We start from the raw sequence: 27,771 nt of genomic DNA, 5'->3' as shown, positions 1-27,771 counted from the left end.
ATATTATGTTCCTATTTAGATGTAAGACCTTTATCTTGTACTTATTAGTTACATATGTTGTGTTTGTTTTAAGTATCTCTGATTTTATTTTAAACTGCATTTCAATTGACTTCTGATTTTTTCTTATTTTTAATTATTATTTTTATTATTTCTATTTTTCAAATATTACAATGTTTGCTTAGGAATGTGAAAATTTTGTATTTCTTGTGTACAAACCTACTTATAAAACGTAATTATAAAGAATTTGACTATTCCTTATAATTTCTGGGTAAGTAGTATAATAGGAAAATTTTAGTTGTGTTGGGTTTGATGTTCCAGCTGCCTTTTCTTAATTTGTATTTTGATATTTTTTTCCATTATTTTTTAACAATTCATACAGATATTGCAAAAGCATAAGTAAGCAGAACTGATTACGTATGAAAAAATGTATTTCTTGTCTCCAATGTTCAAAAGTCTGAATAAAGCATTTAGTTTTTCACTATAATAGGTTTTTCTTCTTTTTCCTAATCCGCTCACCACGTCAAATGATACTTAGCATGATTTGAAATCTATTTTATTATTCAATTTCTATTCAAATTTCATTATTCACAGACATTTTAAGAACCTTAAACATGTTCACTACCATCTATTAATATTTCATTACCAAACTTCATTACCATCCAAATGTTTAAATTACCATCCAACAGTTTTTCATTACCATCCACACCTTCATTACCTTCCATCAATTTTCTTCGAATCCAAGTGTCGCACAAAGGTGCCCTTTTCACTTTTATACATCTGATAGGTACGGGAACCCATTTCTAGAAAAATATATAGTAAAAAGGCAAAAAAAAAAAATCCGCGGAAACAGGCAAATTTGAACGAAACGGCGGAATGACCCTTAAATAAACACGACGATTTCACATTAGAAAAAATAATCTTTACCAAACCAACGGCCACCATTTTCAAACGGAACCGTAACTTACAAAAAAATTCAGACAGCCAAAATGCAAAACGGTCGAGTTAAATAGAACCATAAATAAACCACTCACAATAGGACTTAAGCTAAGTCAATAAAAGAACCGCCTTCATAAATTAATAATAAGTTGTTCCCAGAAAAAAAATTCAGTGACATCACCGGGAGTCACCGGGACAAAGTAACTAGAACATGAACATCGACCATCTCTAATATCCATAGACTCGTTGCTGCTTTTAAAAATTTGTTTCTTCTACGATATTATTATTTGAGGTTAAATTGACATTTGACTTCTGTCAAATTTTTTCGAACCTCTAATTTTTTGTTTAGTTTTAAGTTAATTTTCCTGCTAATATACGATCAAGAAACTAAAATCAGCTCAGCTTCTTCTGTTCGTGTTTCTGTTATATCAAATATCGAAATATGGCGATGTCAAATCATTTTGCTAAGGCGCTAAAATTACGTGATGGTTTCAAAATAGTTAACAAAGATATCCTTCAATGGTTTCCGGGACACATGGATAAGGGAATGAAGCAAATGCAACAAAGATTAAAAATGGTTGATTGTATAATTGAAGTTCACGATTCTAGGATACCGTTTTCGGGAAGAAATCACAATTTTCAGTCGACCATTTGCGCAATTCGTCCCCATATACTAGTTTTAAATAAAAAAGATTTAACTGATTCCAGTCAAAATCCAAAAGTAATTGCAGAATTGAAAAAACAAAAAGTGGATCATGTTATCTACACTAATTGCAAAGACCAATCGTGTAAAGGAGTAACCAAACTGTTTCCTTTGATGGAAGATTTGATATCAAAATCTGACCGCTATAACAGAGATGCGATCCATGAGCATGTCGTCATGATAATTGGTGTTCCAAATGTAGGAAAGTCTTCATTGATAAATGCATTACGAAATAGGTACCTGAGCAAGGGGAATGCGTCTCCCGTAGGGGGAGTCGCCGGAATCACCAGGAGTGTGCTTCACAGAATCAAGATATCAGAGAAGCCCCCCGTGTTCATGCTAGACACCCCTGGAATTCTGACTCCGAGTGTTGAAAACTTGGAGATGGGCTTGAAGCTCGCTCTCTGTTCCTGCCTTCCAGATCACCTGGTGGGACAAGACGTCATAGCCGATTATCTCCTCTACTGGCTAAACAGATACGAGAAATACCAATATGTTGAGCTTATGGGCTTGAAGGAACCATCAGATGACATCACCGAAGTTCTTAATATTGGAGCCTTGAAGTTGAACAAATACAAGAACTTGAGACAACCTCATGGTGGAAAAATGCTAATGCCCGATGTTTTAGAAGCAGCGCGTGTTATGATAAGAGCCTTCAGAAGAGGAGAACTGGGAAGATTATTTTTAGATAGAGATCGCGTTGAAAGTGTAAAATCCAGCTAAATTATTGACTTTGTTGCTAGGTTCTAATTTAATAAATAGGTGTTGCGAGGTACAAGTGTTGTGATGTTGATTGTTAAGTAAGCACTTACCAGAAGCTCTACAGCTGTGGCAAAGGACTTTGATAAAAGAATAGACTACGTTTGTTGTGATTTGCTGTCAATGCAAGATAGAAAAATAATTAGTTTTTACTAACTTCACGTCTACCATAATTGTAAGTCTGGCAATTAAAGCAAAAGCAATGTAAATTTTATCATTTTTCCATTGCTTTACTAAGTAAATTTCTAATTTTTAAACAGTTAAGTTCAATTTGTGGTGTAATTCCATTTTACTACCCCTTTTTTAAATTTCTTTATGTAATCCTATTACAATACAAATGAAGTTCATAAATACATGAAAAATTTAACAATTATACATATGTACTTAACTTTTTATAGGTGTGTTGAATTGTCATTTTGATAAGTATCCAGTCACCGTGGAATACATAGCAGGTTGTGGTGTTTTTAACCCTTATGAGATAGGTTGAATTTTGTAAATATCTCAGAGCCAAATTTAATATTTAAAATTAGATTTGAAATAATTGAAACGATTGTACAAAATCTTTTTTTTTAGTTTGGAATTTTCATAGACAGTAACGAAATGCATTCAAAACTTCTAAAACCTAGCTCAACATGCTGCACACTGCAGTGTAACTCGAGGAGTGCTAATTTCACTGGACTGCAAATATAGCCAGCCGCACAATAGGGGTTAAACCTTCAGGCTAATTTGTTGAAGTGGAAATTAACCCACTTCCCGACATTTGACAATGCATTCTATCAGCTTTTGGTAGCAATCACAAACACATTCATTCTTCTGAAATTGGATGACATTATATATAATAAATAAAAATTTAAAGCATTTAATATACAAACTAAATGTCAGCACTATCCAATTGGAATTTGGCTTAGGTGTTAGACTCCAGTCCCTGGGGAGGAAGGTTCAATCCCCAGTCAAAAAATAAATAAATTAAAATCTCTAAATAGTATAAAACAAAGTCACTATCCGCGTCTGTCTGTTTGTGCGCTTAGTTCTTCTAAACTATGCAAGGGAGTTTGATAGGGTTTCCACCATCATTTAGAGAATTTCTTCCGAAAGGTTTATTATATATATGTTATATTTATTTTTTTTGCAGAGATGTGCAAAATGGGTACCCAAAACCATTTGAAATGCAAAATGGAAATGGGTCAAAACTTTTCCATTTGAAAATGCAAAATGCAAAATGGTTTTTAGAAAAGCATTTCAAATGCAAAATGCAAAATACCTATTTTCAAAATGCATTGAAAATGCAAAATGGTTTCTCAGGTTCAAAATAATCATTGAATTTTTAAACAACTTTGTCATTTAATAATGGACATCAATGTAGAACAACTTGTGGAATAACAAATCATACATACTGATATGTCCTGTGTAAAAAACAATTGTATTTGAGTGGAATATAATAGAATCTATTATTAACTAAAAATTGTCATTTTTAATGATTTTTTCTTAGGGCCATCACCAGTGAACAATAAAGAAATACAGGACAGTGAGACAATCAGACCATATAAAATGTTGGTTTCTAGTGCGCACCCATTATTTGACCATAGATTGTCACAAAAAACTCCAAGCAGGCGCACTAGAAAACCCACAGATAATATAATTCAACTTTGAGAAAACCAATATATATTCTATATTATGTAGGTATTATGTAGCCTTAGCCATTATTAGATTTTAGAAGAACGAGCTTCTCAAAAACATCATCACTCATCTTTCTTCTATGAGGTCTCATGATTATACCTCCATTTGAAAAGAGACATTCAACTGGTGCTGAACTCGGAAGACTAGTATTGCATTTGATGAACATGTACCTAACAGTAGAGTAAAAAATTTGCTCGGGACTAATATTGGCAACGTAAAAAATAGAAACTGCTATCTAAAATTTAATATTACAGCATCATGGCCCCGTGTTCACTATTTGAATCTGTATTTTTTTAATGGTATCACTTAATTGCCAGGGCTCCTACCAAGTAGCAACTTGACAGACGTAAATTATCTCCCATAGCGAGGTTGAGGACTGACTGATATACGGGGCCTATGATAAAAAGATGAGTGGAGATAACAGGAAGAATCTTGCAAAAAAGCATTTAAAATGGAAAATGCATTGAGAAAAGCATTTAAAATGCAAAATGGTTTTTAGAAAAGCATGCAAAATGGAAAATACCCATTTTGCATTTTGCATTTCCATTTGAAATGGATTTATTTGAAATAAAGCACATCTCTGGTTATATGGATATAATATTTAACTCTATGCACGCGGCCGTATCAACTGTTGTTACGGCAAAAAGTCCATACTCACACGCGGCCGTATCAACAGTTGATACGGAAACTTTGAATGCCGATATTCCAGCGGTCTTTTGACATAAATTTATTTCCCGCTCGCTTGAACATTTGTAGAACTATCACGATGCTGACATCTACAAGAATTTCTCGAAAATAAATTTGTGTTTCATTTAAAAACATCGATAATCAAGTGAGCCTCTTCGCGCCTTCGAGTGCCATAGTTTACAATTTTGTCAACGGATGGCGTTAGTTCAATTTTGTTATTATTTTGTGACATAAAATTTACGTGTCCAGTTTTAGAAAAAGTTTTCATAACAAAAAATGATAAGTGCTCATGGTGTTCCACTTGTGTCTATCAACGCAGTGGCCTAATTACACACACGCCGAGCGAATGGCGGGACCACATTCAAAAGATACGGTACGTCTTTGTATGAAATTTTATGTTTTTGTTTTTATAAACATCCAAGAGTGTTGATACACGAGGATTTGTTATCATATTGTGGAGAATAATCTGTTCTGTCTATATAGTCCAATAAATCATGCCAGAATGCTATAATTTGACATTTAATTGCGTGCATAGGTATTTGAAAATATGTACCGCGTACGGGTATAGATAAAACGGAGCAAATTAACGCGTTCAAAAGGTTAAAGAAAGTTGAGAAAAGTTGAGCAACACCAGGTACACGTCAGCTAGTACATGATAAAAATATGTGTATTATACATAATAGTAAAAAACTTTATTATTATGAGATGGTTTTTAAAACTTTTTTATGTTTACATACTTTAAAAATTATATACTTATTTCTAATTCATCATCTTTCAAAACCAATTTTAGTTTTCGGATATATTCAGAAATATTCCATTTATTTGGATTTCCGACCTTCTGATAGAATATACCAGAGGCCTCTGAGGGGTTAATAAAAAAAGTTGTATTAAGTAAATTTCTGTTTACCTTAAAATGTATAACATTGGCTGCCCTGCTAATTGACTCAAACTGATCAACTGTAGTCTTTCAACAAACGCTCTGGACTTGGTAGACATGAAACTAGTGAGAGATAGTGGATATGTAATGTTGCAGTACATAATTATATTTTATCTAAAAATTATAACTTTTCTTTTTTATAATCTCCTAAACTTTATGTTGTGGTCCCAACCTAACCCGTCCTATAATAATAATTCTGTGTTACCCCGAAATCTGATGTCCAAACTTTTTTTGCAAAGAAGATAACAGATTGTACCTGTTAACCCATTGGCCTCCGAATTGTTTTGTACCGAAGTTTTAAATCTGCAGTGGTGTACTAAATCTTACATAACTTTTAAACTAAACATACAAACGAAACAATTTTTTTAAATTTACTCGTTCATTGAATTAAGGTATGCAAAAAATATATGCAGTTTTTTAAAAAATAATAATAATATGATTAAACGAGGATATAAAAATATTTTTTTTCATAAAACCCATTTTTTTTTCTTTTTTTTATAATTGGATTAAGAAAAGTTTTACATTAATCATACTTATGACCATAATATATTTTATTTCAATTTGGGCTGATGTTAGCCGCCCACCACGCATTTTACGAACAAGCTTGTCAATTCCCGAACCACACGCTATTTAAAAAAAAATTCAATGACGCTGAAATATAACAAAATTTCAATCGTAAATATCAGGAAAAAACTGTACCAACGGAGTCCTGCCAATTACTACGAAATGAATGCTTAATTATCTACAGAGCGATTGGCATTTAAAATTTTAAACACAGATGTCAATAATGTATCCCTTTTTCGTTTTTAAGCCGACGACACCAGACCCGCCAGGATGGCGTCGTTTGAGGCCAATGGGTTAAGTATCACACCCCCAGAATAATGTGGTTAAATTAACTATAAATTTTCATACAATTAAATGTTATTTTCATATAATAAATAATAGATATAATATAATATATACTAGATCTATATTACATAATAAATCTGATAGTAAAATTATAAAATTGTATAACAAATCAATCTAAAGTGCTTATCTCAACAGCCAACTTTTTTCAAGGTAATGTAAACAATAAAATTAAATATTTACCTAACTGCTGCACTTTCAGACACAGATTATGTAAATTACACTTCGTTTCAACAATTACTACCATAAATAACTATTTTATAACGGGGTAAATTAAAGTCTTGGAGACTTTTGGATGTTCGTGTACTATTAATGTTTTACACTTTGAAAATGGCGGGTGATATCAAGAGATCCGTATTCGTCAGAGATTGCGTCGAGAAGAGGCCGCCAACCAAGGGTAGAGAGCCTAGCTACCCTTCCAGCCGGTCCAGTGTGGCCACCCGCAGCATATTATGATCTTCCCAGTGTGTCCGGGGTTGGTTGTTGCTTTTACAATTTACATGCACAAAATAGGTTATTAGGTTCTCATTTTGAGTTATTTGTGCATATTAAGATTGAAACGAAACCTTCCCAAACGTCAATACGTACTAAAAATATCCAAAATGGCGGCAAAGAGATCGTTTTATAAAGTAAACTTTGAATAAAAATGGAATTACAATGCATCTTTTGCCATCTCTTCATAGTCGTTCTTGTAGTAATTAAGTTGAAACAAAGTGTAATTTCCAAAATCTGTGCCTATTAAAAGTGCGGCGGTTAGGTAAACATTTACCAAATATATTAAATCTGAAGGCAAGATGAACGTATAAGGTCGACACTGCAATTGCAGTGCTTTACACCGCGCTTGGGTACGATTCTTCAACACTGCAAATGCAGGGGTCTGGCCCTAAGGGTTAAAGATCCATCTTATAAAATAACAGGTTTGCAGACCCACACACAGACTGTGTGGGAGATATATCTCCCAGCCTGATGGTCTCGTAAAAGTTATGCTATCTCATTTTGTATAAGGGTGAGAAATATGACCTAAACAGTATTAGAAAGAGAGAATACCGCACTTTCAGTTGGCATCAAAAATTTTACCATAAACGATACCGAAATTTAAAAAAATAATTCTATGAAACAATATTTAGCATTTCAAAAATATTTATAAAGTTTGCAAAAATATAATTATATGGTTTGCAAATTTTTAAATAAATATTTTTTTTGCATTAAATGAAAAAAGGAAGTGACAGTAACTTTTATTATACCTTTGTCTAATTAACCCTAGATAACTAATTGCTCGTCGAGACGACGACGCGCTACTCGGCGAAATTCGAAATCACCTACTTCCCCCCGCTCCCCGACCTTGACTATTTCATTACCTAATTTAGTAAATTTGAGTAAACAGTGCAGCACGTGACGCGATTGCGGCCACACGTATACTAGGATGTGCCCTATGACCATCTCGTCATCCGCTGGACGAAAGTTTAGTTATAACAACAATTTTACTGTTAGGTACGTACATTCATATATTTAGGATATTCTTGGCGAATCTTCTACAATAGAAGCTCCGGTTCCATCTACATCAAATGTGCGTAAAATTAGCTACCTGTGTCCATCCAAGGCCCGGAGGATGACCAACCACCGTTGCACCAGATGTAGAAAGGCTATTTGTGGTCCACATAATGTTGACATGTGTGGTCACTGTGTAGACTGATATTAATTTGTTCATTATAAACCTTACTTTTGTGCCAAGTAACAAGTTCCTATCTTAATTAAGTATTTTTGATTTATCTATAGTGTTTTATTGCGTAGTCCACTCGACGAAAGTGTAGTTACAATGAAACAATGAAAACAGTCTAGTTATCTAGGGTTAAATATGATTTTTAGTTTTGTGTAAAGTATTAATTACAGATTACATGGTAAGCATTGTTTGCATTCAAAATTTTAATTGCATACATCTGCTTTCAAGTATTTTATTTTGGAATGCGTACAATAACAGCGAATATGTCTGGAATCAAATGTAATGCAAAAATATTCTCTGCAGAATCTGTATTCTGACAGCTCTCCCAAGAGTTCATCTCCCATTGCATTATGTCAGTGGCTTTAAGGGTTAAATTAACACTATTGTACATAGTAATAAAATTTACAATAATATTGTAAAACAAAAAATATTTGATGATAATTACTTTTATTAATTGTCATAAGAATAATAAATTGATGGCATTGATTGTAACAAGATTAACATTTTACTTTATTAATGTATTCTATTGCCATTTGTCTTATCCGTTCCACTTGTTCAGTGTTGCCAAGTTTCTCTTCGATCTCCACCCATTTCTTGTACAAGGTCTTCATTTTTCTTACTGTCAACTTCTGAGAAACTGCCCTTTCAAACACCAGCCTGAAATTATTAAAAAAAAACCATTAAAATCCACACACAACTGTAGCCGTACGTGTAACGATACAACATTGACCACATGGGGCCGATATTTCAGTTGCTTTTAAGCTTGTTTTGAGAGATATGTATTATATTTGACAAGTAGCTATCGGGTAGAAATCCTGACAACCCAATCCTATTCAGTAACATTCCTAGTATAATGAAAAACCGGCCATTAGAACAAGGTTCCATCTGACATAACTATGTGATGCATAAAATCTGGGTATCATTTCGAACATTAGTAGATTTAAGTATTAAACCCAGTGCAAGAAAGTCCTAAAAAAGGTCTCTGTAACTGTCAGTACAGTTTGTACAGCATGGCCTGTATTAATAAATATGGCGGTGATAGAACTTATTATCGCATGACATTGTTATGACAAGTAGAACCTTGTACTAACTAAGGGATTGACATAGAAACTGCAGGGGAAGAATGTCTAAAGAAAGGTTAATTCAACCTTGTAAGCACTTTTACATTGCATAAAAATATGAGTTATGTGTAATATGAAGCTAGCAAAGTTACTGGAATTGTTAAGTACTGGCAAAAAGCAATCTATGTCTCTAATCTATGAGAAAGTTCGTAATGTTACAAAATGGTTTCAAAATTTGTAGATTTCTTAGACATTGAATACTGAATATGAAGAAAGGAGGACTTACCTAAGACTGTCGACTTTCTTTGATTTCAACAACATGTCAACGTAGACACACCAGATGTCCACTCTCTGCGGCATAACACCCACTATTTGCTCAAACAGAGATTCAGCTCTTTCCGAATCACCATGATTGTTTTCCATGTTGGCAAACTTGATGAGGACAGGAATATCTACAAGAGAAATGAGAACAAAATGAACATGACAAATTTTATTACATTTACCAGAGACAGTGATTAGTTTTAAATTTCAGAACATTCTAAAAAAATTTACATAGACAATAAATCACAGTGTACATAAGAACTATAATATGTAGGTTTCTGCTAATGGGGTATTTTCACAAACTAAATCATTAAATGTGTGGAAATTTAAAGCTTATTTTTCTGATTCTGATCATTGTACTAAAAATTTGTAATTTTAATATTTTCATTCATAATAAATATTTTTTAAATTATCAAAAACTTCACATTCCCAAACCGTTCCAACTGGCTACAAAGTCCTTATGATGCAGAAAACACCACTGGTTGGAAAGACGGCTGGCACCAACGTTTCCTGGCGTCAACGCTGCCATATTCATAAATAAAAATGATCATTTCGATTTTGGCAGCAAATCGAAAATGGCACATTGTAAATCATTGTAGAAAATTTAAACTTACGGGTTTTATTCTCCAAACGACTGACAGCTTTCTGCATAACGGATCTAGCTTTGTCAACCAACTTCAATTTGTACAATACTTCGCCGGCTAAAATGTAGGTTTGTGGATTATTTCTATATTTAGCGACCATTGTGTCCACCAGCGCCTGCAGATCTTCCACTTTACCAGTATCCAAATACATATCCAACATTTTGGAATGGACATCAAATGGATTGTTCAATTGCAAGGCTTCTTGTAATGTGAGAGTAAGAGATTCCTGAAAGAGAAAATAAAAAGAATTTACAATTGAAAATGTATTTGTCCACGTAAGGTTTACTTGTGATTAGTAATAATTAGGATCCGGAATCGCGGTGGCTTTACCAGTGCTGTACTCAAGGGAAAAATAATTACCCACTTATGAAACACTTATTTATAGACCGCTTTCCAGTTTTAGTATGCCAGGAGTCAAGTATGTTGTCAACATTGAAAAGTTTTCTCGGAGAAGCCTATTAGAAATAACTTTCACACCTTAATAATATCTTTATTTAATGCTTACTTGTTGTGAATTCGAACAGAATGTACATTGTACATGATGCAGGATCAATTCATTTTGACGTCAACATTATTTTTATAATACAGTATAAGAATCCGTTCCATATTTTCTGGTGATAAATTATATCTATTTTCAAAAATCCACTTATACATATATAGAAAATGATCGTTCAACATCGACAGATGTCAGCGGAGCAAATTTATAGAGTTGTGTTGAATCGATGGTAACATTTAAATTTTCACTAATGCTCCGTAATTTATCGTAGCCAGGGTTTCTATTTAATATGGCATCGAATCTTTTTTCTGCCCACTCTTCATTGCTCCACGATAAAAGAGTCCTTATTTCATCTATAATTTCGAACGATTCGACGATAGTAAGCTTAGGATCCTCGAGTTTTTTAATAGCATTTGGAATTGTTCCGAAATATTCCATTATAAAAATTAGGTCACCCTTAATACTCGCATCTTCAAACAATAATTTAGCTTTCGCTATTGCCACAGCGTCCTTTTCATTTAAAATTGAAACGACACTTTTTATTTTTTCGAAATGTTGACCATAGTAAACAGCAGCTTTGAGCCAAGTTCCCCAACGCGTTAATATCGGCTCTGGTGGTAGTGCAATATCTGGAATCATGGTTTTAAATATGTCTACTCTTGTTGGTGCTTTCAAAAATATTTTTTTAACACAGGAAATAAGATCATCCACTTTCTTATATTTATCCCGCACAGTTGAAGCGACTAGATTTAGTGAATGAGCAAAACAGGTAAAGTGTATCATATTGGGAAACACATCTTTAAGTTCGCGTCCGGCTTTTAGCATATAAGGGGCAGAGTCTGTTGTTAAAATTAAAAGTTTTTCGAAGTTATTAAGTGCAGATTCCTGCCACAAAAAAATTAAACTGTTTTTTACAAAATCCTTTATGGTTTCGGCATTGGTTTTTGGTAAAACCTTGCTAGCAATCAAATATGACCGAGTTACAATGTCTCCTAGTGGTTTTACGACCAGATTAGCTATATTGCGTCCAAACTTATCGGTCGTTTCATCAACTGTCGCCCATATATATGAATGTCCTAATTTTTTTCTGATATCGTCAATTTCACTACAAAACACTTTATTTAAATACACTTTTCGGAGAGTAGATTCACTCGGAAGATCCATAGTCGAACATTTACAACACAAATATTTCGAAAAAAAAGACGGAAATTAAAATTGTCTAGTTTTGTCCATGGAATATTAGAACATATTAAAAACATAGCTAAATCAAAATAGAAATCTGTTTTAGACTTATCATTTGTCTTCATTATCAAATGATTTCTGCTTGAAACGTGCTTAGTTACTGTATATTTTTTTAATTGTTTTAAAGAAATATCACATACGTCACAATAAATCACCCCACGATCAAATTTTAGCTCAGGGTGGGGTTTTATCCACTTATTTATTAGATTAATTGAAGGTACTATAAACGCGGCCATGGTGATGATTGATGAATACTAATTCGTAACTAACTTCTAAAAAATGAAATATTTCCTATCGGCTTGTCGTTTAAAAATATTTGTTTTAAAGTAAGACATATCGATTTACCATTACCTATTGTCTCTTTTCTTTCTCATATTTTGTTCATTGAATAGAAAAAGACGAAATTATTATTATCGATTGCCAACGTGGTACGATAAACAAAAGTATCGGATTTCATATTTCGTGGGTCGAGCTTCAGTTAACAAGTCAAGTAAAGTCATTTTTACCACAAAAAGGACAAAGAGCAGTACGTCATGTAACATTATTTTAGTGTGATTGATATAAACCTTTCCACATAAACTCAAATTTTGTATACCGTAGTTGAATCACAGTACTGGCTTACATAGTGATACCAACAAGGAAACTGTATTGTCTTTTATTAATATTGTTTAAATTTAATTTTAACCTTGATTTTTATTTTCAATATATATAAAAATCAATGTATGTTTGGATGTCTGAACTTTGGCGATTTGTTGTTCACACACCTGGAAAGGTTTCTATGTACCTAAAAGTGAGTTCTGGCAACATAAAATTTGTGCATAAAATCCATTGTTTCCTATCCGATTACAAAGAAACTTTGGTGAGTTATTGTGTGGAAGCAAGAAAAGGTTTCTATATATAATGGTGAACTCTGGTGTTTTGAAATTTGTATAAAATTCCCTTATTTCGTATACTATTCATCTGATTGCGATAAAACTTTGGCGAGTTGTTGTGCAAGTTGTTGTGCACACGCCTGGGAAGGTTTCTATACATAAAAGTGAGCTCTGGCGTTATTAAGTGTGTATAATTTTTTTTCCTATACCATTCTTCCTACAGCAATGAAACTTTGGCCAGTTGTGTGGATGCTAGGAAAGGTTTCTGTAAATAATGGTGAGCTCTGCGTTATGAAATTTTGATCAAAATTCTCTTTTTTCTATATCATTCATCCTATTGTGATGAAACTTTGTTAAATTTTAGTGTTGCGCGCGATTAGTGTCAAAACAAGCAGGGCGAGAAGGGAAGGGAAAGGGAATAAGAATAATAACATGACATTTATATAGCGCACTTCCGTGTTATTTCACTTCAAGTGGAATGGGGACGCGTGGGTTAGGACACGTAGGGATTATCATTCTTTCTTTGAATGGTATAGCAACGCATGCAGGGCAGGCGCTAGTATTTCATAAAAAAAATACAATCGATATCACAAAACATTCAGACTGAAAATCCAATATATATTTAGGCACAAAAATGTGGTTATTCCGTTATTGGACGCGGTGGACTCTCTTGCTGCAGCAGCTGGTCCAGTTCCTTCACCACCAAGGATTCTTGCTGCAGAGTCTCCATCTTCTATCTTCGTAGAACGTCACAGCGGTGCTGCCAAGGTCTGGTATCTGTGAGAGGATAGTGTGTCAGCGCTTTATTAGCAGCAGACTGGACGGATGACGTACCTCGTGCTGGCACTGTTGGTGGCCGCGGTGGACTCTTTCGCTGCAGCAGCTGGCCCAGTTTCTTCGCCACCTAGGATTCTTGCTGCAGAGTCTCCATCGTCTATTTTCGTGTCACCTGTTCCTATACTTCATTTTACTTAACTTAACTTCACTCTATTTTTGTAATATTTATATTTTCTGTAATACCTGCATCAACTGTAAAGCGCCCCTGAGGTGATATCTCACAAAAGCGGCGCTATACAAATTATCCAATAAATAATAATATTCCCCGTATGAAAATTAATTTCTTTAAAAAAAAATGTTAAATTGAGAATTTGTTCAGACCAAGCCTCTAGTATGTATACTACATGCAGCTGCAAAAGGACAGTATGTTTAAAACGAATTTAACTCGTTGAATAACGATAATTTAATTGTTTTGCCTTTAATAATGAGCGTCCCTGGAATTCTTCAAAAAGCCACCGCGATTCCGGATCCTAGTAATAATATTTACCTTTGTACCGAACCTATTTTCAATGTTCAGCATCGCTAGCCAAACATTAAGTTTGTCTTGCTCCTCTCGGAAAGATATGGTTTTCAAAGCCTTACGTCCCACGGATCTTGCCTTTTCGATTTCTGTTGCCTGGAATCAGTGAATTATTGATAGTTTAAACAACATGAAAATCAAATTCAAACTGAATTAAAGACAGTTTGATACCTAACCAGCAGTTGCGGCTCGAGCATTTTTTTTATGGTGGAGAAACGACATTTTTAGGGGTATAATATATAATTTCTCAAACAAAAATGTTCATGGACAAGTCACGCACCTAATCGGATGTCTAAAAACAAAATAAATTAAAATTTCTGTAGGTACATACCAATCCATAAAATAGCATAATTAAGATAATACAATATCTTGCAAGATTATCATCCAATATGCAACATACACATGCGATTTCTGCACGAAACTAACTAACTTTCATGACCTAAAACGTTTCAGTATTTTTTGTCATGAGGAGATAAAGGAAAATCTCGGATTATTCCCGCCTGTGTTGCACACTAAGAAATGCATCAAAGGACTCTGACAGACTAATTTCGTGCACTAGTCGCAAAACATGGACGCCCGTCGCTTTAAAATGATCAAGAATAAATTTTTATATTATATTTCTGCAAATGTTAGTTGCTTTTATGCTAAAAGAATTCATAATTTGGAGTAGACAAAGCATCGACTGTATTGCCCCTGTGAAGAACCACCACTGCTAACTAATAAGTAGGTTTTAAAATATATGGCGGGGACTGTTCCCACTGCCCCTGTGAAGAACCACCACTGCTAACTATTTTGTAAGTTGGGCTGTATTACGCAGGCCAATCGATGTATGGTATTGATTGAATAGATAATGCATCAACCTGTAGGTGGAAAGCCATGTAAGCGATCCACAACTCGCTGCTATTTGGGTTTGCCATCAATAGCCGGTCAAACTGATCGGAAGATGAAGGCTGACTATCGGCAGCGGAGAGTTGCTGTTCGACTTCACGCATTTTCTCTTCTTCCAAGCGGACTTTGTCCACCTTTTCAGCTACAGTCAGGCGTTTCTTCTTCTTTTTGGATTTCTCATCAACCTTCAAATAAAAATACACACACAATTTGAGACGCAGGTAAATAATAAGAGTACCTAGTTATCAACATCATTTTATGTTTTATAAGAATCAATGTATCGTTGTAGAAGCCGATTCAACTCCAAATCTGATGGGTGAGTGATAATAATAATACATGGATAATTTAAATAGTGCCATTTCTGTGAAATATCACCTCAAGAGCGCTCAACCCTTTCAGACCTGAATTAAAACTTTCAGTGGTAGAGCATATTTTATGATAGATTTTTGGAGTTTTTTTTTTCATTAGTTTAGAAGTTATTGATAGTATAATTTGAAAGAACATTTGGGTCTCAGAGGGCCTGTTTCACATAAAAAGACAAAATACTGTATAACAAAAACATATAAAAATTAAACATAAAAACTCACCATCCAAAATATAAAAATGGCTACCACCTGAACTTGTAGCTAAAATCCAATTTTTTTTGTAAATGCGTAAAGCTAGTTATATTAGCAATTGGAAAATGAAAACTGCCAATTTTTTTTTGCTCTAGATAGCAGGGAAAAAAAATTGTGAAATCTATGTATTTTTAAATACACATGGTCCGAAAGGGTTAAAGCTATGGATAGCGCCAAAGAACTGGCCATATAAATAATAATTACTATTTCTACCTTTTCTGTTTCTGAATCACTGCTGGAAGGATAATCTGCTCCCTTGGAAGTATTTTTAGATATTGTGGAGGCATTCAATTCCCAAAAGTTGCCTATACTAGAGAACTGTGGCTCAGCTACGTCTGTTTTAATATCTTTATCAGACTTTGTGTCTTTTTTGGATATTTTTGAAGACTTTACATCAGCTGGTTGTTCTGGCTGTGTGTCAATGAGTTTATGTTTCTTCTGCTTCTTACTGTTAGTATTCTTATCAGCATGTATTGGTTCAATTTCCACTGCAACTTCTTTTTTATTTTTCTTCTTCTTTGTATTCTCTTCTTTTCCGTTAACTTCATTAATCGGTTCAGGCTGCAGTTCTACATTTTGTTTATTCTTCTTATTTTTCTTTTTCTTATCAATAGGTTCACTTTCTACGGGTGCAGCAATTGTTTCTATTTGTTCCTGCTTCTTTTGTTTCTTCTTTGGAACTTCAGTGACTTCATCTTTGTCGGACTTATTTTTCTTGGATTTTGTTACTTTTGAATCATCTTCTTCCTCAGAATTTTTCCGCTTTTTGGATTTTTTGCTTTTCTGAAAACAAAAATGAAAAAATAAACTAACAAAACCCAATAGGAGGGTATGTAACGCATAATATAAATAAAAAAATATTTACTCGCATTATAATATGTAATTTAACTAAACTTCACAATTATTTAATAAACACAAACCTTTTGTGAACAATTTTCTGCAATCAATCCTGGTTCTATAAAGCTGCCATTTATTTTGCTTTCAGCAATGTTAACAGATAGTATTGTGCAGTTTACCTATAGTGGGAAAATTTTATTAAATTAAAAAATATACTTATATAATTTAAAAGCCCAGTGGTCTTGTGTTAGGTAAGAACGTAATATAGGGTGCGCCATAAGTTTTTGCACTCATGATATTGCTCCTGCGGGGGAACTGAACAAAGGGGGGGCGAGTGATAAGTGGCACGCGAAACTCGGTTCTTGGAATTTTTTTCTCCCTGGCTCCAATGGCTTTATGGGTGACAGCAGGCTTTCTAAATAAAATTGTTTCACAAACATAACAATTCCCATGGGATTTTTCGGTGTCTATTTTGTGTTCATTATCGATTACACAATTCAAATCAGTGTCCCAGAGTAAATTGAATTAAAACATGAATCAATTATACGGACATGTGTCTAGTGTGGTAGTCGAAAAGCATGTAAAAACCTGTATTCATTTATGAATAAAGAAAAAAAAAAAATAAAAAGATATGATTTGAGATTTTCACTCACAAAAGTATTATAGTGATTTATTTTTGAGCGTATTATGCAGTGTTGAGCTTTCTTCTTCTTTAGCCAACGTTTTGGACAATATTACAGTGTCCATCATCAGAGCAGATGTATGTAGAGAAAGCCCAACACAGCATAATATCCCAAGAATAAATCACAATGAATCAATAAGTTCGAGATGACCGGTTCAACCCAAAATGAGAAAAAACAGAACGGTCAAGGAACAGGAGGAGTGATGAGAATGTCGGGCAAGTAAACGAGTCTGTACGAGACGCTCCGGGCTTGTCGACGCACAAGCATTCGGCTGCTTTGGACATACCTGAATCATCTTTACGACGAATATTAAATTTAAATTTACAACTAAATGAAAGAAATGTTCCCCGAAAAACTGTTTTCACGAAGAGGTGAAATCTCATAGTCCCCCCGCAGCCCAGGCTTGAGACATCCTGATTTTTTTAAATGGGGTTATCTCAAAAAATCTGGTTTAAATGAATAAACCAGCCACAATACCCAAACTTAAGATGAAAATTCTTCAAAAGATAGATGCGCAATGATCCAGAGAGGTCTTGAGAAATCATGGTCCCAGATTCAAGTAATGTCAGTTGTCAATGCGATGGTGGATATTTAGATGATATATATATATATATATATATATATTTTAAATAAATTTCTTGTTTGTCTAATTGTATTAAAATAAACATCCGTTTTCATATTTATTGATTCTTTACATGCAGTATCACTGTTTTAATTTTAATTATTAACCTCACTAGGTTGTGTCGAGGTATATGACATCTAGTTTTCTTTTTACTGAGTTTTCATGAGTGCCAAAACTTATGGCGCACCTGTACAACTATCATAAAATAATTTAATGCTTGGAAATACTCACTACTTGACCAATTAAAAATGTAGCCGGAATGTCATCAATGCGTTCGTGGCTGAGTTGATTTTGTTTAACCATTGCTTTAACCTCTCCAAAGAATGCCACCAGAACTCCAAATTGCAAATGCTGAAACAGAAATAGGTTACTATCATTTCATCACTAAGTTAAATTAAAACATGTTGTGAAAAATCACAGTACCTATGTAACTTGACTTGCACAGTTCCTACTTTTAAAAATGATCTGCTAAAATATGCACATTTTGAATATAGAATTAAAATAATCATCTGCTAAAATAATATATTGCAGGTACTTAGTTACCTACTTTATTGCATGTATATATAGGAAAAGATTCTTTTAAAAATTTTCTTAACACATCCATTGGTTCCAATTTTGAAAAGTTCACGCTCCACGCAGGGGTGTATAACTCCGTTTAAAAATTGGAACTGAAATATTATGATGTCATATGATTGCCTAACTATATCCACCAATGAAAAACTCGTTCAGTAGTTTTAATTGGTGTATAGTATAATAAGTAGGCTGCGAATGAGAACTTTACTGTCTATATATTGACATATCTATGGTTTTTTAAGACCAATTGGCTTCATACAAAAAGCCCGAAGATATCGATCTAGTGAGTGGTTTATTTATGCTCCCACGTACATACTCACAAAGGAAATTATGCTGTGTAATAATTATTAAGTTAAAAATAAATTTCATGCACTTTCTTACATGGACAATCACTCCTTTGTACTGGTATCCCACTTTGGCGTCTTCGTACTTAGCCAGTATTCTCAGTTCCGGGTCCAGTAACATTGGTTTAGCGGTCAAGTGTAAAACGGATATGGAGAGATTCAGCTTCAGTACTCGTGCGCTAATGGTCTGTCCCGTTTTGAACTTCTTGGAAGCGAGGCTAGATGTCACCTTGTTGTTTGATTTATTCGAGTGGAACAGGGCCACATCGCTCACATGGAGTTCGGGAATCCAACCTATGCAAAAAAATATTTTTATGATTTCTTTGAAAGAAATTAATATCTTTCAGATAAAGCTATCAAATTAATGGTGAACTCAAGACATTTACACAACTTTTCTGCAAAGAATGCAAATAGTATCAGCTGGGAAAAGAACGGTCAAAAATTAAGACAAGAAGCCACATTTTTCAATTATTCAAGGAAAAAAATTCTTGCGAATCCTGGTAACTACGTAATATTCTTATCTATGTTTTCTATACCGAGCGGTTAATGAGTGAAAATCAAGAAAAATGTTATTTTAAAACAATTTTGTTTTTTCTTGCACAAAATTGTGTCAATGTGGTCATTTGCCTTGTTTTGATATAATATAATATTCTTACTGTAAATGAAGTGATGTAAGTTGATGTACATAAAGAATTAAGGTAAGAACATACTGGGCGCAAGCATACAACGTATGCTATACTTCGTTCTCAGGCCGTCCGGCACAATAATAGTCAATGCAAATTTGACGTAGTATTGCGATATTCACTTCGTAACGTCTTACTGAATCTATTAGAGTTATACATCTCCCATTTTGGGAGGCGGGTTTTAGGTACCGCCGCCCTGGGAATATTGGATAACCAACACCTCTGCAATGGTCACCCCAAGTTGTTTGCTACGTTCGGTGATTTATCAGCCCTGGTTCATCGGGTGAGGTGTGTTCAGGATGCGCCTGCCCATCAGCTGCGTGGCGTGCCGGATTGGGAGAGGCTGGTTTGGGAGACCCTTTGACCTCTCTAACTGATCTCTCTTGACCCATCGACTTGCGCCGCAGTGGGATGAATAGATCATATGTCCGTCACTCCTGAACACAGATTCCTACCCATCCCCCACACCTTTTTCCTTCCCAGAACTTCCTCTCATTCTTTTCATAAAATAGACCCTCAAAGATGCCATAGACCCGGAGGGAGATTATTTTCCTCGGGACCTCCTGTGTGGGGTTAGTGTAAATAAAAAATTACAGCAAATCGAGTAATAAAAAATGTCAATGAATGTCAAATGTCAAAACAAACATAAATTTGAATGTCAAATGAACTCGTTGGAAGGCCATTCACTACCGCCATCTTTCTTTTACGTCCCACGTTGATCTGGACAGATGGGCGTTGCGTGAGGAGTGTTTTGTATTTATATAGAATTGTTTATATATAGAATTGCATTGCTTGTGACAAGTGTGTTAAAGTATCTATTTTCATAGAAAATGTATGGATTGTAAGTGGTCTTAATGCTTTGCTTACGTTGCGTATGTGGGGCCCAGTGTGTCGTTACCTCCATCGTGTTGAACACAATGAATTACATATAAATTAAACAATGTTACTTTGTAGCTATAACTTTGTGGTTATCCATCATAAATAAATGAAACAATGTTACTTTGTATAACTTTGTGGTTATATATTATAAATAAATTAAACAATGTTACTTTGTAGCTATAACTTTGTGTTTATCCACTATAAATATTGTTTAATTTATTTATAATGGATAACCACAAAGTTATAGCTACATTCAAAAGCATATAATGAATTACCTTTGATATTTCCAAGTCGCACTGTAACGCCTTTATCTGCTATATTCTCCACAACAGCTTCTACAATTTCCCCCACAGTCAAGTCGGCCATGTTGAAGTATTTCTGTTCCAAAAGTTCTTCCTTATCAGAGCAGATGTACGCATAGTCTGATGGATGATAGTTTATGATCCTTACAGTATGCTGACTTCCTATAAATAAATTCACAAAATTAAAAATAAGAAAAAAAGAGAGCAGTATAAAAATTTGTAAGCATTCATTTTATAAGACCATAGATAATAGAGGAGATCAAAGGTACCCTCTACAAACTATAGGATCTATGACCAAGCTGCACTCACTATCAAAGTGGCAGGGCCAATGAAAGAACGAAAGTTATGAGTTTGATGTGTAGGTAGAAACAAAAGTGAGGCGCCACCGTAATAATTACGATGGTGAACAATGTTGGCAACACTTTTGTGTGCGCGGTTTCATACTAATAACGAATGGTTCATGGCCAATCTCACTCGTTTATATTATCATTATGTTTCAGGCAATGGTGGAGAACTTACCAACAGGATATGAATCCTTTGTGGAGGTGTTTAATCCACTTTGGACCAGTTTCATTATTGCAATAGACTTATTAAACCTAAATATTACAGCTTTCGGTGTTACTTTTGTTACCTGAAAAGAATTATAAAATTATTATTATTGATAATGACGTGAAGTGGTAAAAACACATAAAAAAAAAAAAAAAACTCAAGATATAGTCAATATATTATACCAATTGTTAAGTTTTTAGAAAGACAAACATTCCCGGGTTATGAATAACCTGACAATATTTGAAAATCTTCTACTACCACCATAGTAAGTGGAAAATGTTGCTTATGTCATGATTGAGGACTTAGCCGGCCGAGGAATTAAATGCACAACGCCTGGGTGGGTCCCAAACAAGATGCCAAGTCAATTGTCCAGTTTACTCCAGTTAAGTATGGATTGTATGTAGAAGTTCTGGTTCAATACTCAGACAAAAATTACCAAAAGGTTGACAAATGCAATATCCGAAATTATGAAAAAGTCACTAGTCAAAAGGCATTATGTATTGCGAAAATATTTGAGAAAATTTTTCACAAATATATAGCAAACCACTGCTTGACAATCATCAACATGGAAATTTTTATCTTCTACGAAACGGATACATATCTGTCTCATAACAATGAGATTTGGTTCAAATAAATTTATCACTCTCGAGGACGTCACTATAACCTTCTTTACTGTAGACCCAGCCGCACCAATTTGTTCATGAACTCCGTCGGGAGGGCCACGTACTTCCTAAATGCAGTTGATCAAAAGATCGATATGTCTTTCATGTCCTACAATGCAACTACAAGATTTTTGGCACTGCACATACTTTGTTTAAACGGTACAATTATAACAACTAGACCTTAAATCTATAATGTTATTAAAAAATTGTACAATTGAATTGAATAAATAACTCAAATGCATTTAGAAAAATTAGTATGCCAATAGAATCTTGATGTTGTCTGGGGATTTCGAATTGTTCTACTAATGTACCAGACCATGATAATACACCTCACGCTGCTATTTTATGGTTCAAAATCACAAAAAAACTAAAATAACGGATTTGAATGCCTCAGGGTTGATAGGCAAATCTGGAGACGTCATGTTGCCTAACAGCAGACTCTAAATCTGCTTCTCCAGTCCTCGAGTCCAGTCCTATCCAGTCCAGTCCTGTCCAGTCCAGTTTTCAATTCAGTCAGACCATGATTTTATTCAGGAAGTTTTCCGATTCTGTTCAATGTATCATGTATCTTACCTGCGCTTCAACAATTTGTCCAACTTTAACATCAGCCTCTTCGTACAAATCAGGCATGAGGGTATCAAATATTTTCCTGGTTGTGAAGAATGCAAACTTGGTTATCGGCATCACATACAGAAGACGGGCTTTTAGCGTTTTGCCAACATGCACTTTGGCGCCAATTTGTGAAACATGAATATATCCGGTGGAATTTGCCAGAACACTTCCTTCTGCACCATCACTCAATGGCTAAAAGTTAAAACACAATCATGTACTACACAGTTATTTTGATAAAATTAACAAATGCACTTATTTTTTTCATAGTCCAAATATATCAATTAATAATGGTTTTAAAATTCTTAATAAATCGTATCATTACCTTGTTAACGTGAAATTGTAGGGCCATTCCAGGGCGCAGATCCGTCACCTGGTAATTCTGGACATTGTCTCCAGCAATGCAGGTGGATTGAATGCTGTCCAAACTATTTGAAATAGTTACAATTGTGTTGGTCGATGTGGTCTGACACTTTTTGATAACACACCAAACCACCTGGCCAACCTCTAAAATTTTAAAATAGTACATACATATAATAAATTGTGAAACAACAGTCATACAAAAAATATAAATAAGTACCTACAATGTAATGATAATTGAAGATGACTGTACTCGGCCGATGTCGGCGTAGCACTAAGGCAACTGACGGTCACCGACCGACGGTATGCGACCAACATACTCGCCACACTATTTCCAGTTTTAGTGTCGGCGATCAAGAAGTTAAAAGTGGTGTATTACAAAGTGTGTTTTTCATTTCATATGTATATGTAAGCTTCTAAAAAATACTATGAAAAAATTTTTGTCCCTAGACTAGACCAGGGTGGGCTCAAAAATCAATAATGAACTGAATGAATTCTGAATGAATGGCCCCCAAGACTGCCATGGGTTTGACATGCTGAATGGTAGGGTGGAAAGCCAGCGACCCAGAGGCAGGACGAGGAATAGGTGGATTGACTGCATGGAAGAGGATTGGAGCAGGGCGGGAAGAACTAAGAACTGGAGGCAATTGGCGAGCATTTGTGGAGGATGCCAAATCCCTCCGGCACGTAGCGCCATTTGGCAAGCATAAAAAAAATAGAATCGCATGTTACAAACCAGTATTCAGATTTTTGTCAGCATATTTTGAGGGAAGGAATGCACGAGAATTGGGTATCCCCAAATCAACCACAAATCCATGATCTTCTACCGAGTCGATTGCGCCAGTTAACAGCATTCCTACAAACAATCATAATTCATTGTTAAAGTATAATAGAAACTTGAAAAATATACAAAGTACATCACATAATAAATTTTATGGCATCTTTAACTAACAGTGTCATTTCAAACATGAGCTATGGTGCATATATGTACATTTAAATGTAAAAAAATAAGACAAGACACTGTAGAATTTAGTTAATTTTTTCAAATGTTCAATAAGAAAAAAAGGGTTCTATAACTTGGGCGAATCCGGGTAGTAACTAATAAGGAAAATAAAATTACGTTACAAGATACAATTGTTCATGAAATTTTAAAATACCTTCTTTCAAGGTGTTGAAGTAGATGCCTTTATTTACATCTTGGGGCATTAAAGAGAGTGTGACTATGTTTCGCTTTCCCTGTTTAGCGACAGACAATACTTTAACGCTGATATATTCTCCCAGCTTCAGAATGTCAGGGAGTCTCTTCAAGTCCTGAAACAATAACAAACCAATTAATTGAGAAAAAATATTAAAATAATTTCAAAATAAAAAGAAACCAATGACATTAATCATACATAAAGAGAAGTTGGAACTGTCGTAAACGAGATGGAGAGTTAAAATGAACCATGAACCCGAAAATCTAATAAAGCATGAGACTATTGAAATTATGTTGGTCCCAAATAATGCCATGGGATGGACATGTTCACAGTAGGGTTTTATATCCCGCAATCCCACAGGATTTAAGCAATATTTGATCCTTCTGATCTGGAGGATTTTCATGTGCGAGATTTGTAGAACTACAGCATTTACTAAACTCTACAACGAAATTCCACTCTCATTCAAAACTCACAACAATATTTTAACATTTAAATCTCAGATAAAAAGCTGGATACAAAACACCAAATACAGACTGAAACTAAAACCACTGACCTGACCAAAAAAAACAACATGTATGTAATATATTTGTAATTATTTCAGAAAAAAAACATTGTTTAATATATTTGTAATTATTTCAGAAAAAACATTGTTTAATATATTTGTAATTATTTCAGAAAACCTTTGTTTAATATATTTGTAATTACTTTATATTATCCATACTACTAAATTTGTATAATATGTGAATGAAAACCTGGGCACGGGAGATTCCAGTGAGGATATCATCATATCTATTTGTTACAAAAAATAAGATAATAAAACACAAAAGAACATTTGTGGAGAAGGCTGAAGCCCCGCATTCGTAATTTCTACAGATTTATAACAAGTTTCTCGTTAATTCTTTAACCACTCAGAACATTAGAACATCAAAAGACGTAAATATGATAATAGCGGTCAAGACATACAGTCTTTTCACGTAAACGCGCGAGATTTTACAAAAATTGATTTATTTCCATCAGTAGTATACGGATTCCCATGATTTAAAAAACAGAGAATCGATAATTAATAACGCTACGCGTCTGTATTCAAGAATATCTATGGAACGTAGAGGTGCATTATGTAAGCCGATTGAAACTGTCAAGATGTTCGTTAATAATTTATTGCGTTTCTAAATAATTTATTAAAAATATTTTAGTTTGGACGGTTAATATTTTGAGGTGACTAATAGTTTTTAAATATATTTCTTCAATATATAAAGTGTTATTTCTTTATGCTACTCAGAAAAAAGTACATTTTTCAAGGCTTTGAAATAATGGTAAGCGATTTTTACATATTTTTGACGTTTTCATAAAATGTATATTTATAAAAGCAAATATTTACGTATAACAAGACAATGCGATAGTGGATTTCATAATCTTTCCAAAACATTTTTTAGAATGAGGCTACGTTTCCCAAAACGTGAGTTATGAAGATTTTAGTAAAAACTCGTAAATAACACAAAAATTATCACATTCTGACAGTTCTCAAAGGGACACATAATAAATAAAATTCTATGTCAGAGAGGTTAAGTTCTAAAAATATAAATATATTTTTTTTAATATTTAAAAATGTTATTTTTTAAAAAAATATCTATGCATTTGTTAAATTCCTAAACATTACTAATTTGAAATTCCCTCGATAGAAAAACAATCTCAAAGTAAGAAAATTATTAAAAACATGTTTTGTTCAATTTAATATAGATGTATAGAATATACAGGCATGAAAAATTCACAGTGCATCTTTAAATGCAATTGTCGAGAGATTTTTGTTCTATTCAAACGAGTTGTGTTTTATTAAATATTTTCACCATTTTCGCTTAATTATTATCGTTTTTTTAATATTAGCACGCTCCCTCTAACATTCGTATTTACATATCTCCCTTTCAAACCATCTTTAAATGTTTACTACGGGGTCTGAACCCCAACCCCGGGATGTAGCGCCGTGATGACTTGATTCTGAAAACTTGCCTCAATTTCATCGTCAACAAATGCTTTCAGTAGTTTGGAGTAGGCTGTACTGATGTGGCACGCCATCAGCACTCCGGTTAGCCGACCAGGAAGAGAGACGATTACTTTTGTATCAAATATGTTCATGATCCTTCCCAGGATGACCATGCCTTCTTGAAGCGTCTGTGAAAGGGAGATATTATTATTTATTTGAAACAACATTAAAATAACTTTACATATAACAACATAATATACAAATTTTAACAAAGTAAAGTTTGCATAGTAATAGGTAGCAGAAGTCGGGGATGCCCGAGGACATGGCATGGCACTATCAAGTGAATCAGATACTTGAGTCGGGCCATGTCAAAAGTCATAATAGAAGATTATGTAGGACATGATGTATGAATGTGAATGAGGCAAGGAGTGTATGCCGAGACCTAGTTGTTTGGCGGTCCATCCTCTCTGCAGGAAACGGCATGATGGGTAGTTAGTAATGAAGTGAAAAAAAATACAATCTATTTAATGCCAAGACAAAGAAAATAATATCATTCATACATTTGTATTATAATATTTTGTATTTGAGCCTTTTTCAGTCTTAGTTTTAACAAAATGTGAAGAATTTCACAGGGCGAAATAACAGCGAAAAAGAAGAAATAATGTTGAAAAAAGGATGAGCTAAAAATTTTGAAAAAAAATATTAAATATTTTTTTTTATACAGCTATTTATTAAATTTAAAAAAATAGTATGTATATAAACCTACCTAAAAATTTAGGCACAGATTATGGAAATTACACATTGTTTAAAAAAAATATTTACATCGGGGGAAATGCACAAAATGGGTTATTAGGTTCATAGTTTATGTGATATAAATAATTTGTGCATATTTAGATTGAAACGAAACCTTTCACAGACGTTATTCTTTACTAAAAAGCCAAAATAGAGGCATAAGATCATTAGGGGAAATTTTTAAAATTGAATAAAAATGGAACTTTATTGCATCTTTTACCATTTCTCATTTCTTCAAGACTCCCAACGCAAGCAGTTGTTTCTTGTAGTAATTAGGTTGAAAAGTGTGATTTCCATAGTCTGAGCCTATTAAAGTGCGGCGGTTAGGTAAATATTTACCAAAATAGTAAGAATAAATAAAAATAATGTTTTTTAAAAATTGATATTTACCTCGGGCGAAATTGCTTCAGCAGAGACCGCCTTAATGCCATCATCGGAATCGTCAGAGGCATCAGAAATATGATCATCATCCTCTGGGTCGGGAATTATCTTCGGCGCTCTATACTTCCTCTTTTTACCAATACGGTCAGCATTTCCAAGGAACTACAAATAACATAATAAGATACATTGGTCTCACTTTACAGAGCACGACATGAATAGAATTAAACTGTATGTTTTACGATCACCTACGTCAAATTTCTTTCGTTCATTGAAGGTCTCCTTGGGCTTTGCTCCGCCCCTAGGGAAGTACTGCTCCGTTACTACCATTTTTAAAGAAGAAACCTAAAATACGAGACACTTATCACAACAAAGGATTGAAAATAACATACACCGCTGATTATATTTATTGAGACGCACGTGTCAACGAAGAAACTAATTATTTGAGGTTAGAATCAAACGAATCAAACACTCGCTGTTGTCACTTTGACAGATCAATAT

General features: G+C 34.0%; 2 protein-coding genes across 2 annotated transcripts; one reads left to right on the top strand and one right to left on the bottom strand.

Annotated features, from left to right (window-relative positions):
* The first annotated feature begins 1,223 nt into the window (after positions 1 to 1,223).
* On the top strand, positions 1,224 to 3,431 carry LOC149416659 (mitochondrial GTPase 1-like). The gene has a single exon (XM_089640854.1). It carries the CDS (start codon positions 1,379 to 1,381, stop codon positions 2,360 to 2,362), a length of 984 nt encoding a protein of 327 aa, XP_089496980.1. The 5' UTR covers positions 1,224 to 1,378; the 3' UTR covers positions 2,363 to 3,431.
* A 5,335-nt stretch (positions 3,432 to 8,766) lies between these two features.
* Rrp5 (Ribosomal RNA Processing 5) lies at positions 8,767 to 27,759 on the bottom strand. The gene is made up of 18 exons (XM_089640852.1): positions 27,523 to 27,759; positions 27,283 to 27,435; positions 26,127 to 26,288; positions 24,084 to 24,237; positions 23,663 to 23,782; positions 22,892 to 23,073; positions 22,531 to 22,761; positions 21,266 to 21,377; positions 20,720 to 20,908; positions 18,920 to 19,176; positions 18,197 to 18,316; positions 16,744 to 16,839; positions 16,037 to 16,606; positions 15,179 to 15,391; positions 14,286 to 14,414; positions 10,322 to 10,577; positions 9,673 to 9,838; positions 8,767 to 8,982 (listed from the first exon to the last, which is right to left on the bottom strand). Exons 1-18 carry the CDS (start codon positions 27,598 to 27,600, stop codon positions 8,823 to 8,825), a joined length of 3,348 nt encoding a protein of 1,115 aa, XP_089496978.1. The 5' UTR covers positions 27,601 to 27,759; the 3' UTR covers positions 8,767 to 8,822.
* Between the last annotated feature and the right edge of the window lie 12 nt (positions 27,760 to 27,771).

The sequence above is a fragment of the Hesperophylax consimilis genome, chromosome 16 (genome assembly GCF_061612785.1).
Source record: "Hesperophylax consimilis isolate HC1 chromosome 16, BYU_Hcon_1.0, whole genome shotgun sequence".
In the NCBI taxonomy this organism is placed as follows: domain Eukaryota; kingdom Metazoa; phylum Arthropoda; class Insecta; order Trichoptera; family Limnephilidae; genus Hesperophylax; species Hesperophylax consimilis.
This window is presented reverse-complemented; position numbering and strand designations above follow the sequence as displayed.